Source organism: Chrysochloris asiatica, unplaced genomic scaffold (genome assembly GCF_000296735.1).
Source record: "Chrysochloris asiatica unplaced genomic scaffold, ChrAsi1.0 scaffold00224, whole genome shotgun sequence".
In the NCBI taxonomy this organism is placed as follows: Eukaryota; Metazoa; Chordata; class Mammalia; order Afrosoricida; family Chrysochloridae; genus Chrysochloris; species Chrysochloris asiatica.
This window is the reverse complement of record NW_006408742.1, coordinates 2940272-2958538: the sequence shown is the minus strand read 5'-3', so window position 1 is coordinate 2958538 and position 18267 is coordinate 2940272. Positions and strand designations below refer to the sequence as shown.

Sequence of the window (18267 nt, the reverse complement as noted above, 5' to 3'; positions counted from 1 at the left end):
AATGAGGTAAGAGTAACTTCTGTAAAAATATCTGTATCTCTGTTAATGCATAGAATTAACCATTGAATAGCTACACCTTACTTATTTAAAGTTTTGAACTTACTTAGGAGCATTCTCAGTAACCATCACTTGTCTCTCCATTTGTTGTCTTGTGTTGGCTTGTGTGTAGCTGTGATGCTGGAAGCTATGACACCAATATTTTAATTACCAGCAGGCTCACCCATGGTGGACAGGTTTCAGCAGATCTTACAGACAAACACAGACTAGGAAGAAGGAGAGGCGGACCACTTCTGAATGGTTAGCCATTGAAAACTTTATGAACAGCAGCAGAGCAGTGATATAGTATCAGAAGATGAGCCCATCAGGTTGGAAGGCACTCAAAATATGACTGGGGAAGAGCTGCAGTCTCAAAGTGAGTTGGCCTTAGTGATGCAGATGGAGCAAAACTTTGGGGACCATCATTTGTTGATGGGGCACAACTCAAATTGAAGAAGAATGGTGTTACATTTGTAGTCAAAAAAGAATTTCAAGATCTATCTTGAAGTGCAATGCTGTCAGTGATAGGATAATATCCATATGGTTATAAGGAAGACGTAGTCCTGATATGGCACTGTTGATGCACTGGACTGCAAAGTTGGTTTGAACCTCAAGGTCAAACATAAGTTTAAACATAAGAAAGACAGTTAATATGATTATTATTCAAATTTATACATCAACAACTAAAGCCAGTGATGATGAAGATTTCTATCAACTTCTTCAGTTTGAAATTGATCAAACATGGAAGCAATATTCCCTGATAATTACTAATGATTGTAATGCAAACATTGGAAAAATGGAAGAAAGATCAGTAGTTGAAAAATATGACCTTGGAAATAGAAATGATACGGAGATTACATGATAGAATTTTTTTTATTCATTGCAAATGACTTATTCATCGCGATAACTCTTTTTAAACAAAAGAAAGGTGACTATACACATGGATCTCACCAGATAGAATGCACAGGAATCAAATTGACTGCATCTGTAGGACAAGATGGTAGAGAAGCTCAATATCATCAGACAAAACGAGGTCAGGAGCAGACTGAAAAAAGCTATCAATTGCTTAAATACAATTTCAGGCTGAAGTTGAAGAAAATTCAACCAAATACTGGAAAGCCACACTATGACCTTGAGTATACCCCGCCTCAATTTAGAGCTGATCTCAAGAACAGACTTGATGCATTAGACCAAAGACCAAAAGAGTTATGGAATGACAACCAGAATATCATCTAAGAAGAAAGCAAAAGTTCCATTAAAAGACAAGAAATTAATAAAAAGGATGTCAGGAAAGACCCTGAAACTTCCTCTTGAATGCTGAGAAGCCAAAGCAAATGGAAGAAATGATGAAAGAAAAGAGCTCAACAGAAAATTTTCAAAGGTCAGCTCGAGAAGACAAAGTCAAGTTTTATAATGAAATGTGAAAAGACCTGCAATTAGAAACTCCAATGGGAAGAACATGCTCAACATTTCACAAGTATTTCAGTTTTTCAAACTGAAAGAAGTGAAGAAAAACTCGAGTGGCAATATTGAAGGATTCTTTATGGGGCAGAGTGGCTCATAGGCTAAGCACCGTGATCCACAAGGTCAATGGTTTGAGTTTACTAAAGATTTACACCCTCAGAAACCCTGTACAGGGTCGCTATGGGTCGGAACCGACTCGAGGCTCTTCTGCTCCTACAAAGATGATGCAGGAAGCATCAAAAGAAGAAGAAAGGACCACACAGAGTCACTGCACCAAAAAGAACTGGTAGATGCGCAATCATTTCAAGAGGTAGTATATGATCAATAACTGATCATTTCAAGAAGGTACTGAGGGAAGAAGTCTAAGCTGCACTGAAAAATTGGCAAAAAGCAAGACTCTAGGAATTGATGGACTATCCATTGAAATGTTTCAACAAACTGATATAGTGCTGTAGGCTCTCACTCGTCTATGCAGGAAATTTGGAAGACAGCTACCTGGCCAAAAAAGATTTATATTTGTGTCCACTCCCCAGAAAGGTGACCCAATGCAAAATGGAAATCATCAAACAATACCATTAATATCACATGCAAGTAAAATCTTGCTGAAGAGAATTAAAAAGCAGTTGCAACAGTACATCAATGGGGAGCTGCCAGAAATTCAAGGCAGATTCAGAAGAAGATATGGAATAAGGGCTATCACTGCTGACTTCAGCTGGATCTTGGCTGAAATCAGAGAATACCAGAAAATGTTTAGTTGTGCTTTACTGACTATGCAAAGCCATTCAAATATGAGGATCATAACAAATTATGGATAACACTGAGAAAAATGGGTATCCAGAAGATTTAATTGTGTTCATGAGGAGCCTGTACATAGACCAGGAGGCAGTTGTTAGAACAGAACAAGAGAATAATAAATGGTTTAAAATCAGGAAGGGTATGTGTCAGGGATGTATCTTTTCACCATAGTTATTCATTCTTTATGCTGAGCAAATAATCCAGTAAGAGCATGGCATCAGGATTAGAGGATGACTCATTAACAACCTGCAATATGCAAAAAAGAGAACCTTGCTTTCTGGAAGCAAAGAGGACTTGAAATACTTCAGCCTTCAGTATGGATTACACCTCAATGTAAAGAAAACAAAAACACTCAAAACTGGGCTAATAAACAACACCGTGATAAATGGAGAAAAGGTTGAAGTTGTCAAAGACTCCATTTTTTTCTTAGATCTCTGGTAGCATAGTGGTTACGAATCAGGCTGCGAACCTCAGGGTCAGCAGTTCGAAACTACAAGCTGTTCCACGGGAGAAAGATGAGGCTTTCTGCTCCCATAAAGATTTACAGCCTTGGAAACCCTGTACAGGGTTGCTATGAGTTGGAACCGACTCCACGGCACACAACAACAACAACAATCATCAATGCTCATGGAAGCAACAGTCAAGAAATCAAACAACTTATTATATTAGGCAAATCTGCTGCAAAAGACCTCTTTAAAGTATTCAAGAGCAAAGATGTCATTTTGAGGACTAAGGTGTGCCTGACTCAAGCCATAGTATTTCAATTGTCTCATATGCATGTGAAAGTTTAACAATGAATAAAGAAGACAGTAGAAGAATTGATGTATTTGAATTATGGTGTTGGTGAAGAATATTGAAAAGTACAATGGACTGCCAGAAGAACAAACAACAATCTCTTGGTAGAAGTACAGCCAGGATGCTCCTTAGAAGCAAGGAGAGTAAGAGTTTGTCATACTTCGTACATGTTGTCAGGAGCGACCAGTAGCACCTGGAGAAGGACATTGTGCTTGGTTGGCAATGTGGAGAGGGTCAGCTAAAAAGGGGACGGCGCCAATATAATACAGATGGATCAATTCAGTGGCAAGAACACTGGGCTCAAACATAGCAAAATAATTGTGAGGATGGCACAGGACTGGGCAGTGTTTTGTTCTGTTGTTCAAAGGGTCGATATGAGTCAGAAGTGTACCTGACATCACCTAACAACAATAACATTTTCAGTAAGTAAAATCTTCAGCGTATTTATTGTATGATTGTCACTCTCTTAGAACTTACCTTTGGCAGTAGGCTGCTGAAATGTTGACTTACAACCTGAAAGGATTGTCCAGTTAAGGCAAAATGGTAACTTTCTTCTTTGTCACTACCAGAGACTTCTTCCCTGATGTTAATGTAATTATCCTGAAAAGCAAGACATGGTCATTTTGGCCCCATTAGAGTGGTTAAGAACCATATGCATGGAAGTCTGAGAGAAGGTAACAAACACAGACCATAGTCCCTCTTTAAAAGTCATACTACAACCCTGATTCCTCAGAGAAGCACTCTGTCTTTGCTGGATCAGTCGTTGTACAAATTCAGCATCTGATGAATAGGAGAATAACACTTACTCATGTCCTGTTCTCATCCTGATCTGAGTCCCTGAGAAGAGCACATTTCACACATTTCAAGCGTAAAATACAAAACCACTGTAGCTTCACAAATCTCTCCCTGAAGTGAAAACTTACTATTTTTTTTTTCTTATAGAATTAATATTGTTCCACAAGGACACAATAGAGATAGGATACTGAGAAGACTAGAGATAAATGAGAAAAAACTTTCCCCCCCATTCAGACCACAGTCTGATTCTCCAATTCACACTGTGGTATCTTTCCCAGGAGAGTCTCATGAACTGGCTGACAAGCAAGAGAAAAAATGGGAAAATAGATTTGCAGTCCCACTTGCTGTATCCTTTCTCATACAAAGCCAGCTTTTTAATTTTAAGTCTGAAAGAATGGATTATTTCAAGCAGCCAGGAAAGCACTGTACCTGCTGGTTCAGTAAGAGTCATATAGGAAAGAGATCGAATTGAGTTCACAAACTGCATGCGTGTCAGACATCTGGAGACATTCTGCTGACCCTAGGTCACCTATACACTCCTGCTGGCCAAAGCTATACAGTCTCCAAAACCATAAGACAAATTAGAAAATAGGGTTGGAGGTCTGTTGCAGATATACCTGACTCCCATATACAATGGTCTTCTTCTCTTCCACTAATTTCCAAGATATAGATGCTGGTGAAGAACCACTGGTTCCATTTGCTTCAATAAGAATGATTTTCTGGTTTTCATAAATCATCCCAGACTTCCTGGCCACTGTTATTGCAGTCTGAAGATTGTCACCTAGAAGTAAGATACCCCAAAATAAAGTTGAAAAAAACAGAACCAGCCCATGTAGGGCCTGGCTAGGCAGGGAAAGGAGTTTGGACCTTAATTTAGGTGTGAAGAGAATGAAGCCCGGAGGTCTCTTAGAGCTCTTGCCCTTGTTTTTGGCTCTTAGTTCTTTTCATTTGGCTTCTTTATGACCTACCATTGTATTTTTGCCAGAGAGTGGAAAGGAAAAATAAGAAGACAAAATTTAAATCTATATATGTCATTTACAGGTTGTTTTTCAAGAGTTTAGCAAAACTCTTCTGTTTTAATATAGCATCTGGGAGTTTCACTTCTGGGTGGAGTAAACCCACTATAATCTGTCTCTCCTACTGATTATAATGGGGAATGCTCACAAAAATACAAAAAAAAAAGCACCTATCTAAGGACACTTAAAAGTCAACACAATCAGGCCGAATATGTTTAAAGGAGGTAAAACTTGGAGAATCAACCCAGAAGTAGATGAGTATATCATTTCTTTTTTCTCTTTTCTTGTACTTGTGGCATGAGGGTGGGCCTGGGTTCTAAAGCTCCAAATTAAACCCAGTCTTTCTGGACAGAGAAATAGTCGAAGGAGCCCCTGTAGACTGGAGGGTATGAGGAAAGGAGAGAGCTGAGTAAAAGGACTAATTCAATATATGAATGTATATAAGTCCCAGACCGAACCTAGAGCTGCACATGTATGTAATAACCCAGAGATGCATAGCAAAAACTTAAAGAATTAAGTGAAGATACAAATCACCTCTCATGACCCAACTTAACGCCTGAGTGGAGCCACCCAAGTAGCAGAGCAAACACTTGGAACATGAAAATAACACTGGATCTATCACCTATAATGTTGCTATTGTTACTAAGGGCTATCAAGTCGGTTCCAACCCATAGCGAAGTGACCCTGCCTAGGGTTTCCAAGGAGAGGCTGGTGGGTTTGAACTAGTGACTCTTAGTGGTTCAAACTGACCTTGTGATCCAGAGCATTATCCTGTAGCTGGGATTGATAGTTTACAAAAACAAACCAAAAAAAAAAAAAAAAATAATAGGCTCAGGATACTAAAAGAAAAAAAAAATTATATTTAAGCCAATGCTCTAGAAAGAAATAATCAATAGATGTCATGCCAATATGAGCTATATATTGACATTATCAGACAAAAGCTTTGAAGTGCTATTATAAGCCTCGTTCTCATGGCAAAATTTAATACACTTTAAATAAATGGAACGCTAGACTCAACAGAAAAATATAAGCTAGAAAAAATGGATATTTTAGAATTGAAAAATATAATACTAGAAATAAAAAATTCATTGGATGGACTCAAGAACTTAATGGAGATGACAGGAAAAAGAATTATAAACTAGAAGCCTGTTGTGGCTAGTCAGTTTTGACTCACAGCAACCCTGCATAGGGCTTCTAAGGAGCAACTGGTGAGGTTAAATTGAAAGGTCAGTTCCACCAATGTTTTGGTCCAGGATTTATCCTACAGGACTCTAAAATTATACAGTCTAAAGAAGAGAATCTATTTTTAATGAACAAAGACTCAAAGCTATTAAAAGGTTTTACATTTGTGCTATTAGAATCCAACAAAGAGGGCAGAAAGAGATCGGAGATGAAAAAATATGTATTTGGAGAAATAATAGTGGGGAACTTTCCCCCATTTGGTAAAAGACTCAAATTTATAACCTCAAGAAACTCGAAGAAGCCCAAACAGGTTAAACTCTGTGTGTGCTGCACTCAGACACATAATCAAAATGATGAAAAGAAAGATCAAATATCTTAAAAGCATCTTAAAAAAAAATATATATATATATATATATATAATTATATATTCAATATACCATATATTTATCATTAAAAACAACTGTAGAAGCAAGAAGGCAATGAAATAACCTTTTCAAAGAGCTGAGAGAAAAACACCACCAACTCAGATTTCTATAGCTAGTAAAAATATCCTCAGGAATGAAGAGGAAATAAAGATGTTCTTAAAAGAAATGTTAAAGGAATTTCTTCAGGCTGAAAGGAAATTGTACCAGAGGGAAATGTAGACCTTCAGCAATGAAAGAAGAACAACAGAATAACAAATATATTCGGTACATATAAAAGACTATTTTTCACCACTTTTATCCTTTAAATCTTGATGGTTGACAGTAAGAACTATAATATTGTCTGGTAAGGATTTCAGTGTATGCCATACATATGACCAAGAAAGAAAAGGCAGGAGTGGAGTGTGTCCTTGCACTGTGGAGCTCCTAGATCCAGGGAAAGATTGGACACGTGGGACTCTCCAAGAAAAGTGAGGCCTAAAGATGCTGGAAAGAGACAAGGCCCTTTCTCCCAAACTGGCACTGTGAATTTGGATTTCTAGCCTATTAAATGGTAAGAGAGAGGTGGTGGCTCTGCGGGATAAGTACTGGACTGTTAATCATAAGGTCAGGTATTTGAGCCCACCAGAAAGTTGAGGCATTTTTAAGCCTACAAAGATAAACAGGGTTGCTATGAATCAGAACTAATTTGGTGCCACTTAGCAACACTAACAGCATTCATATAAAAATCATAACCTAAAAAGGAGAGTGCAAGGGATTTATTTGTATGTAAGGTTTCTTGAAAAGGTAGATACAGAAACTGTGATTCCTAGAGCAACAACTACAATACAAATAATTCTATATCTTGCTTGCTGTCCCGAACATAACTTCTCTCAGATCTATCAAAATATTTATGAGGCTTCTCCAAGGAGCTGAAGTAGTAGAAAGGACCTACCGTGCCCTGAGTTTGGAAAAGCATAAAGATGCCTGAGAGCCAAGAGATGTCCACTTCTCACATACTTCCCAGAAGAGATCCACAGTTTAGGATATGCAGCCCACACCTGAGACTCATTGCCTGACAAAGAAACCTAACAACCTAAGAGTTCAAGGTGCCCTCATGATATGGGTTAAGTGTTGGACTGCTAGCCACAAGTTCGATGGTCCAAACCCAGTAGGTGCTCTGTGGGGAAAAAAGATGAGTCCATCTGTTCCTGTAAAGACTTATAGTCTTGGAAGCCCTAGGGAGCAGTTCTCTGCCCTATAGGGTCACTCTGAGTCCGAATTGACGAGATGGCAGTGGGTCTGGATTTGGTTTTGTTTAAGAGTTCCAGAAGCTAGATAGGAAAAAACCATCAATGATGAAGTGGACCAGCTGCTGCACAAAAAATCATGAGAACACTGAGGAAACGCAAATGCAACACCAAAAACAAACAACAACAAAACCCCATGATTTTTAGTGCCAGTCCCACTTCCCAAACCAAATTTAGCAATCCACTAAGTGACCTGAAAGAGACAATGATCGTCACTGAAACCCCAATTAGTTTGAAAAAAAAATTGAAGACACACAAAAAATCATCATATAAAATTATAAAACTGTGACAATCACGAGATAAAAGAGAAGAAATCGAGAGGATAAATTCAAGAGACCTGACATGTGAATAACAACAAAGAAAAAAGAAAGGATGAGAACAAAGGTAATAATTAATGGAACAATAGAGGAAATGTCTCTGAGAGAAAGAAAGAGAGATTACCAGTGTTTGTATGCTGCAGACTAAATTAATGAGAAGAGACAGGCGTTTAGGCATACCCTGGCAGCATTGCTCAGTTCTGAACTTTTCTCTAAGGTTACAAAAAAGGTGTACATTCAGAAAAGAACAAGTTACTACATGGATTGACAATGGATTGATAATCTGTAATACCAACAGCTAGAAGACAAAGGAATAGCTTCTACAGAGCACTACTAAATGAAAATAAAATAAAAAGAACTGAAACTCAGGAATCCTATACTCTGGCAAGACTGCATTCACTTAGCAAAGCAAAGAAAGATATTCCATGTTTTACAAGAAATCAGAGATCATATAATTCCTCTATCCCATTTGTAATGGATCAGATTGTCTCCCCTCAAAATATGTGTCAATTTGGCTAGGCCTTGATTTTCAGTATTATTTAATCATTCCCTTTTTGGTAATATGGTGTAATTATTATATGTGTTGTAAATCCTAAACCCTATGATGTTAATTAGGGAACATGGTGACTCCACACTAAAAGCACTGAACTGTGAACTATAAGGTCCACAGTTCAAGCCTATCAGCTGCTCCTTTAGAGAAAAATGAGACTGTCTGCTTCTGCGAATATTCAAAGCCTCAGAAACCCTGTACAGAGTCGCTATGAGTTGGAGCCTACTGGACAGCACTTAATAACAACAACAATAATGATATTAATGAGACAGGATTAGTGGTTAATATGTTAATGAGGCAGGATACAACTTATAGGACTAGGTTGTATTTCTATCTTTTGAGATATAAAAGAGATTACTCAAGTGAGAGAGACCAGCGGTACTTAGAATGAAGAGCAGGAGTGGAGTGCATCTTTTGGATTCAGCATCTTGGTGCTGGGAACCTCCTAGAACCAGGAGACACAGAGAGAGAAAGCCTTCCTCTAGAGTTGGCACTCTGAATTTGGACTTCTAGTCTCCTAAACAGTTTCTGTTTCTCAAACCCATCTACTTGTGATGTTTCTGTTATAGGAGCATTAGATAATGAAGACATCATCTGAGAACAACACTTGGGGGAAATTTTATCAAACAAGGAAAGAAACAGAAATTTTAATAGGAATGAAGATGAAGTAAAGAAGGTGACATGATGAATTTTGATTTCTACATACTGTGTGTCTAAATAGTTATGAGAATATGTAACAAGGATACCAAATAAAGCTCTTGATGTAGAAGGGTCATAGTGTGTGGGAAACTTTAGTAAATTGTGAACTAACTCAGGAACACTAGAAGTCCTGTTGGGAGACTAGAAAGGAAGACAGTAAGTGATCTAAGAGCCTCTTGGAATATGTGGAGTAGAGGTAGAAATAGAATAAAATCAGGAGGAGAAGGAAAAGAACAGAGGGGAAATTCCATACAGGTATTCTAGCATTTCCCAATCCAAAATTGGGCTCAAGGGAAGTAGAGGTGGGAGTTAAGTGCCTTCATTGGGAAATATTGTATCTTGGTGACATAAATAATCGAGTCAATGTATCTGTTATGAGAACATAGAAACAGAAATAATTAATGATAGAATTAAAAATTACAGTAGACACTGTAGGGTAAGCATAGAACAGCTAACCACAGGATCAGCGGTTCAAACCACCAGCTGCTCCTCAGAAACCATATACATGGTCATTATGAGCCAGAACTGATTCACCAGCACTAAACAACATTCCAAAATAACAAGAAATCCAAGGCATTAACAAAGAACAAGGCTCTTTTATGGAATACAAACTATTAAAGTCTTTCAACAAACTGACACAACACAGGAGACACTCACTCATCTATGCCCAGAAATTTGGAAGACAGCTACCTGGCCAACTGATTGGAAGAGATCCATATTTGTGCTCATTTCAAAGAGACATGACCTCACACAAAATGCAGAAATCATCAAACAATACCATTAATATCACATTAAAGTAACATTTTGCTTCAAAAACAGCTCTGATAGTACATTGATAGGGAACTGCCAGAGGCTCAAACCAGATTCAGATGAGAACGTGGAACAAGGGCTATCACTGCTGACATCAGATGGATCTTGGCTGAAAGCAGAGAATACCAAAAGATGTTTATCTGTGTTTTGTTGACTATGCCAAGGCTTTAGACTGTGTGAATCATGACAAGATATGGACAACATTGTGGAGAATAAGTGTTCCAGAACACTTCATTGTACTCATGAGGAATCTGTACATGGACCAAGAGGCAGTCATTCAAACAGAACAAGAGGATAAAATTAGGAAATGTGTGCACCAGGGTTGTATTCTTTCACCATACTTATTCAATCTGTACACTGAACAAATAATTTGATAAACTGGATTATATGGAGAAGAATGTAGCATCAGGATTGGAGTAAGATTGGTTAACAGCCAACATGCAAATGATACAATCTTGCTTGCTGAAAGTGAAGAGGACTTACAATACTTATTGATGAAGATCAATGACCACAGCCTCAATAAATACAACAGAATTCCTCACCACTGGACCAATAAATATCATCTTGATAAATAGAGAAGATTGAAGTTGTCAAAGACTTCATTTTGCTTAGATCCAACATCACCAATCATGGAAGCATTAGTCAAGAAATCAAATGATGTACTACACCAGGCAAATCTGCTACATAAGACCTTTAAAATGTCCAAGAGCAATGACGTCAGTTTGAGGACTAAGGTGCACCTGACCCAGTTCATGGTATTTTCAATAGCTTCATATGCATGTAAAAGTTGAACAGTGAATGAGGAAGACTATAGAACAATTGATGCATTTGAGTTATGGTCTTAGAGAAGAATATTGAAAGTACCATGGGCTACTAGAAGAACAAATACACCTGTGATGGAGAAAGTACAACCAGAGTTCTCCTTGTAGGCTAGGATGGTGAGGCTTTGCCGCTCATACTTTGGGCACATTATCAGGAGGGACCAGTTCCTGTAGAAGTGTATCATGCTATGTAAAGTGGAGGGTCGGTGAAAAAGAGAAAGACCTTCAACAAGATGGATTGGCACAATGGCAACAGTAATGGGCTCAAGCTTAACAAAGATTGTAAGGATGTTGCAGGACTGGAAGGTGTTTCGTTCTGTTGTGCATAAGGTTAGAATCAACTTCACAGCACTTAACAACAACAACACTCAAAAGCATTCATTAAGAAATTTTACACAGTTCTCCTGCAAGATCTGTTCTCACTGCTTCTTTGTGTGACTCGGGGTCTGAGAGTGAGAGTAGAGGGAATAGCATTGTTTTGTATCTACAGTCAGAGATCATTATATATGGACTTTCAGTATAGTTTAGAAATTGCACTGTGTAAGCATTCTTCTCCCGCTACTATTTCATAGTAGTATATCTTTTTGTCTTTACATGCTCATATTTTCTTGTCATTCAAGTCTTATCTCAAATGTTACTTTCTCAAAGAGAGCTCTCTTCCCCAGGTAGCCAATCAGTCCTGCTTTACCACACCACCCTGTTTTGTGTATTTCATAACACTTATCAGCACTTGTTATCAAGTCTGTTCTGACACACCCCATGTGTGTCAGAGTAGAGCTGTGTTCCAAAGGATTTTCAGTGACTGACAATTTGGGAGCAGATCTTTAGAACTTTATTCCAAGGTGTCACTGGTGGGTTCAAACCACAAACCTTCCAATTAGTAGCTGACTGCTTAACCATTTGTGCCACCAAGGACCCCATGACACTTACTACAGTTTATGTAGTTGATTGATCCATTTTTTTGTCTCATTACACTGGAATGTAAGCTGCCTGAGACCAGTGACCTTGCCCCCATTTTTTTTTCCACCTAGCTCCAGTACTTGCAATAGTGTGTGACCCATAGTACATGGTCAACAATATTTATTACATAAGCAAATCCCTCTCTATGTGTATATTTCCACACCAAGTGGAATACACAAGGATTCTATACCTGTGATCATTACAGTCCTTATCTGGGCTGAGGAAAGCTCTTCCAGGACAGGTTTTGTCTCTTCCTTCAATTGATTCTCCAAGATCAGCAATCCCAGAAATATCAGGTCTGTCTCCACCTTCTCCCTTTATAAAATAAATAAATGAAAGTGTATAGAAATATAGAGTCCTGGGGCAGCACTGTTGGATAAGCACGGGACTGCTAGGTCTGTGGTTCAAATTCACCAGCAGTTCCTTGGAATCTCTGTACAGGGTTGCTATAAGCTGGAACTGACTTTCAATGGTGAACTTGAACTGCCAACCTTGTGGTTTGCAGTTTTTGCTTATCCTATGGAGCCAATGTACTACCATATATATGATGTAATTGTAAGTGCCATCAAGTCAGTTCTGACTCACAGAGAACCTGGATAGGGTTTTTGAAGAGCAGCTGGGGGTTTGAACCTCCGACTTTGTAGTTAGCAGTTCTGTGTTTTTCTTCCATGATTGAAGAGAAATAGCTTGTACTTTTTTTTTAACCTCCTTATTGGAAGTAAAACAAATTCAAAAACCGTGATCTTCTTATCAGAGTGGTTTCTGTTTTCTCATTCAAGCGCCATTCTTTCGGCACTGAATATATGCCAGGGACTATGGGGAAAGCAGATTGAAAAGAAATAGCTTTGTGCCTATCCCAGCAAGGAAGAGAAAGTGCCTGGAATTTATCCCCATCTCCACTCCACACCCAGGCAACTCTGAGCAATGGATGTACAGACAGGCCTATCAAGAGTGGGAGTAAAGTCTATATTCTAGAGCTCCCAGCCAACATCAGACTGAGGCTAAGACTTTGCCTGAAATTACATTCTCTCTTGCCTCCTTCCCCTCCCTTGTTGGTTTCTCCTAGGAATACTTCCTTCATAAACTATTTCCATATGAGTTTTTGTTGAGTCCAACTCAACCTCAGAAAATAACCAAGGAGTCTTAATATTTGTACCCCTGCTTCTATGTGGTGAGGATAGTTTTGTGCTGTGGAAGTTGGTCGCAACACAGTGACCCTGTATAAGGTTTCGAGGCCGTAAATCTTTATAGGAGCACAATGCTCCTTTCTCCTGAGGAGTGACTAGTAGATACAAACTGCTGACCTTTTGGTGAGCAGCCCTGCTCATAATCCATTACACTACCAGGGTTTCTTTTGTTGACATTAGCACAGATATCATACCTGCTCCTCAAGCATCTAAAAATAATAAAGAGTGATGAGTGTATTACAAAGGGAACATTGTTACCCTGTGGTTACACTTCATATTCTTAATATCCATGTGACTTCTGAAGGATGAAATAGGCATAAAGCAGGCCACTCATCCTCAAAGAGACATTGGTGCTGGAAGAAACCTGAGTAGCCAGGTAAAATAGACAGAATGTTGTTCCTTAATCAGGGATTAGTAAAGGTTAGATAAATTAATTTAGCTATGCATTCACAAAATGGTGATGTGGTTTAAAACAACAGATAAATTGATGACTGATGATCAGACACTATTACTGAAGTGCCGTTGAGTTGGTTCCAACACACAGAGACCCTGTACAGGGTTTCCAAGGAGCAGCTGGTGAGTTTGAACCGTTAACCTTGCAGTTCAAACTGAGTGCTTAACTTACAGCGCCACACCAGGACTGTGTTTGAACCTTTGCAAAGTTGGAATATCAATGCCTTTGGCCAGCGCATGTGCCACTGCCCTCACCCTTGCCTATTGCATTGCATAATACCAATGTGGGCACTTCATTTGTGTTTCAGACCCTGTCACCTTAAGTTTGAAGCTCATAAATAAGCAAGTATTTTATTACAATAATTGAAAGCAGCAGTATAGTAACTAGAACTTTGATATAATTCTGGCAGCAGTCTTTTGGAATATTAAGAACCTTTCCAAAATCTTTCACATCCCTTCCTTGATGCAAGTTTCCTCTTCTCTAAAATGTTACAATTCACACTTGTAACTCTCAGACTTGAGTGACCTTGACCTGAACTGATCCATCACAAATATACAAGAGTCAAAGAGTCAGGGGTCATTGTAAACTGAATACAAGGGAAGTGACCTGAGACGCCCAGGAATCCAAGATTCGATGATTTTAGTTTGTCTAACCATAAAGTGACAAGATTGGGTCACATCAGTGATGCTCAGAAAGGGTCTACTGCCTGTAGAATACTTTATGGAAATTAGTGGGAGTGTCTGTACAAGATTTGTTGTTATATTCAGTGCACAATGAAGAATTAGCCTGCTCACTTTTCAATATTTCACTAGATATTCATGGACAAAATATTTCTAATTTCTTAAGCCTAAGCCTTAGTTCAATTCTACATATGAACACAAAATATGTTTGTACAAATATAGGATAAGCATTGGACTGCTAACCACAAGTTTGGCAGTTCAAACCTATCAGTGGCTCCTCAGGAACCCTATACAGAGTTGCTATGAGTGGGAACCGACTAGATGGCACTTAATAACAACAATGCACATAAAAGTACCTACCATGTAAGTTGAAAGTACATTGTACTGTTTTGTCCAGAAGTTTATCAAGAATTTTTAACCACTTTCCAAAGTCACTTTACCGACAGCAGGACTGCTTGTGGTATTTGATCCTCCAATATACAACACTGCAGTTCCAGTTTATATTGCAGCGGCTGCACCCACAATGACTCTCCACACAGGTGCAAGCAACTTATTCATTTTGTTTTATTGAAGTCTGCTGAGCCTTTGTTTAAACATATATTGACTTTTTGTAATGTTTTATATTTTTTGCTTTTATTTTTCTATATAACAAGGCTAGTGCTTTTTATAGTGAATATGTGCAGAAAATGTCATACATAAAGTTAATTTAGAATATTAAAGAAAATATTACAACATATAGTTATAACAAGATAGTGTTGGGTCTGATAGGATTGAAAATAAATACATTAAAAGTCCATATTTAAATACTGTGAGTTCGTGTATAAATAACAAAATCAACCTTAATTATATTCACAGCAGCATTATCAAAATCAGCTAATGAAGTATTGGACATGACATTGAAGGTGAATTAAATAAGACAGGCTAAAAAGAATGAAAAGAGAAGAATAATAAAAACAAATAAATTTGGGGTAATTAATGTTCCAATCTATTTCAGCTTCTGAACGCTTTCCCTATTTTAATACATTCATACAAAAACTTTCTCGAGTATCCCCCACACAAAAGTTTTCTGCAAACATTATCCAGATTATGTATTAAGCCCAAGCTATATTTATTTGTTTCACTGAATTGTGTATTTCTTATCAAAATTTTTTCACACATATATTGCTTTATAACATTAGGTCAATCCACTAATTATTTTAAACTAATCAGCTGCTTGTCTTTCATTCAAAATGTTGTTAACCACCATCTAGTCAGTTCCAACCCATAGCAACCCTGTATAGAGTTTCTGAGGAGCAGATGGTGAGCTCGAACCACTGACCTTGTGGTTCAAACCAACTTTGCAGTCCAGCACATAAACCTACAACACCATACCGGGACTCAAAATGGGTACATGACCATAATTTCAAATTCTCAGAAACTGATTACTTCACATATCTCTTTTCATAAAGTTAAACAATCATAGCACATTTTGCAGTTTACACAGTTGTCTCTTATGAATTCTTCCAGTCAATGTTCACATCAGCTTTGTGATTTAGGCAGGGTAGGCCTGATCATGTCACCATCTACCAACATTCTGAGATAATTTCATGCACAGGAAGCAAGCAAGTTCTATGAATCTAGGTCCACAGTCCCTACCTCTTGGGTCCCATGGTATCTTTTTATCAAACCATTTTGCTTTATAAATCCCCATTTACCTCATCAAGGCAGTGATGTGGTGGTTAGTTTCCAGTTTCTTATAAGCCAGTGCTATGACCCGGAAGCCCAGCGTCGTGTAAATCTGAAGTTCACTAGCAAAACTAGTTGGTACTATTCAGAAAAAAACACATGGTTAGTAAGCAGTACTTATACAAGTGGTAATGACTAAGCATTTCTGTATGAACAGACCCATCTCTTCACAAAGGAAACTGACCTCAAAATAGGCACACCCTCAAGTCAGTGGGAGTTCTAATTTAACTACATTGTCAGAATTGACTTGTTAGGATCCATTGTTGTTGTTGTTGTTATGTGTCGTGGAGTCGGTTCTGACTCATAGCGACCCTGTACAGGGTTTCCGAGGCTGTAAATCTTTACGGGAGCAGAAAGCCTCATCTTTCTCCCACGGAATAGCTGGTTGTTGTTGTTGTTAAGTGCCATCGAGTCAGTTCTGACCCATAGCGACCCTGTACAGGGTTTCCGAGGGTGTAAATCTTTACGGGAGTAGAAAGCCTCATCTTTCTCCCGCGGAGCGGCTGGTAGTTTCGAACCGCTGACCTTAAGGTTTGCAGCCCGATTCGTAACCACTACGCTACCAGAGCTCCTTGGAAATAGCTGGTAGGAGAAGGAAATAGTTTTAAAAAGGAAAAAGAATGGAGAAAGAGTAGAATGTGGTTTTGTGTTTCTGTTTTTCCTCCAGTTTAACCAATAAGCATTTATTAAGTGTCTATATGGGCAAGTACTGGATATGCAGAGATCAAAATGCAGTGACAACCAGCAGCCCCAACAACTCCCCCACAAAATATATGCTGTAATTCTTAATACTTGTATTTGTGAGAGTGATTCTGTTTAAAAATAGGGTTTGCATTTGTTATGATAATGTGATCATAGAGAGTCGGCCAAATCCTAAACCTAGTCCCTTCTGAGTGGTGTTATTAAGGGGACATAGAGAGTCAGACATACAGGGGAAGACACTATGTGATAACAGAGGTACGCATGTCTATAAGCAGCCGAGGAATGCCAAGGATTATAGGCAGTCACTAGAACCTAGAAAAGAGCCCACAACACAACGTATACCCTGATTTGGACTTCCACTTCTAGAACTGTGAGAAAATTAATCTCTGCTCTTTACAAGCACCCCCTTGTGGTATCAAATGAAGCCATCAGACAATCACAGGGTGCTATGGAAGTATTTAGTAGTACATGGATCAGACTGGGAGAGGTGGTTAGGTGAAGGAAGCCATCAGAATTTGAACTGAGGGAACATCATGTGCTAAGGTATGTAGGCATGAAAGAGCAAGTCTTGAGTAGTTAGTTCAGCTTAGAATAAGGACAGGGCGTGAGGAGAAAAGTGGTACAGTATGTCGGGGGAGTTCTAAAGGGGGTCAGAGTCCCTGGCTGGCACTAACAGTTAATGAGCTTGGCTACTGACCAATAGGTTGGTGGTTTAAGTCCATCCAGAGGGTTGTCCGAAACAGGCCTGTCAATCAATTCTAAAAAATCAGCTAGTGGAGTGGAACCCCAACATTGTAGCCCTCTGTCACCCATCAGGTCTGAAATTAAACTCAGCCCTGTGGTTCAATTTTTAGGCAAGTAATAGATATATAGTGAGAACAGTAACACTGGTGAGGTACACATATCATAGAATGGTCAAACATGCAAGATCAAAAGAGTGGCAATTTCCTAAGGACAAAATTCAGAAGGGTGGGGAAAGAAGGAGGAATGGAAGTAAAAAGCATAGGGAGGAAGTGGGTTAAGTGATGTTACATTTAGAGGATTGCAATTGAGATGAAACAACAATGTGCCTGATTTGTTGAGTGTTAAACTGATGATCTGCTTAATAAACCTTCACTCAATTCACAATAAAAAGTTTTAAAAGCTCAGCTATCAGAAACCATATAGAGCACAGTTCTACTCTGACATGCACGTGGTCATCTTGAGTCAGAATCAAGTTGACAACAACTAGTATACAGAAATCAGGTCATGAAAGGCCTGAAACATTCTACAGGAGTTGAAATGATCCTGGAGCCTATTAGAAGCAACCAAAACAAGTTAGGAAAGTGACAACATATTGTGTGAGGTGGTCATCACATGGAGGGTAAATCAGAGAAGGGGAGATTGGAAGCAGGGAGTCCATCTGCCAACTATTGAAGGGTCCATTGGAGGGATGATGGACTGAGCTGAGCAGAGGCAGAGTTTATGGATCAGCACTGACTAGATAGAAGCACGGGGTTCTGCTGTAGCATTATAGGATAAATACTGGACTGTTAACTACAAGGTCAGCAATTCAAACCTGCCAGCTG

At 38.7% G+C, this 18267-nt stretch overlaps 1 protein-coding gene across 1 annotated transcript in view; it reads right to left on the bottom strand.

Moving 5' to 3' along the window:
* ATP13A4 (ATPase type 13A4) overlaps positions 1–18267 on the bottom strand; it is a 189287-nt gene that overhangs the window by 47287 nt on the left and 123733 nt on the right. Inside the window, exons 17-20 of the mRNA XM_006873141.1 lie at positions 15967–16078; positions 12142–12266; positions 4503–4666; positions 3568–3690 (exon numbers count right to left, since the gene is read on the bottom strand). Coding sequence (XP_006873203.1) covers positions 3568–3690; positions 4503–4666; positions 12142–12266; positions 15967–16078 — 524 coding nt within the window. The remainder of the gene's footprint in view (positions 1–3567; positions 3691–4502; positions 4667–12141; positions 12267–15966; positions 16079–18267) is intronic.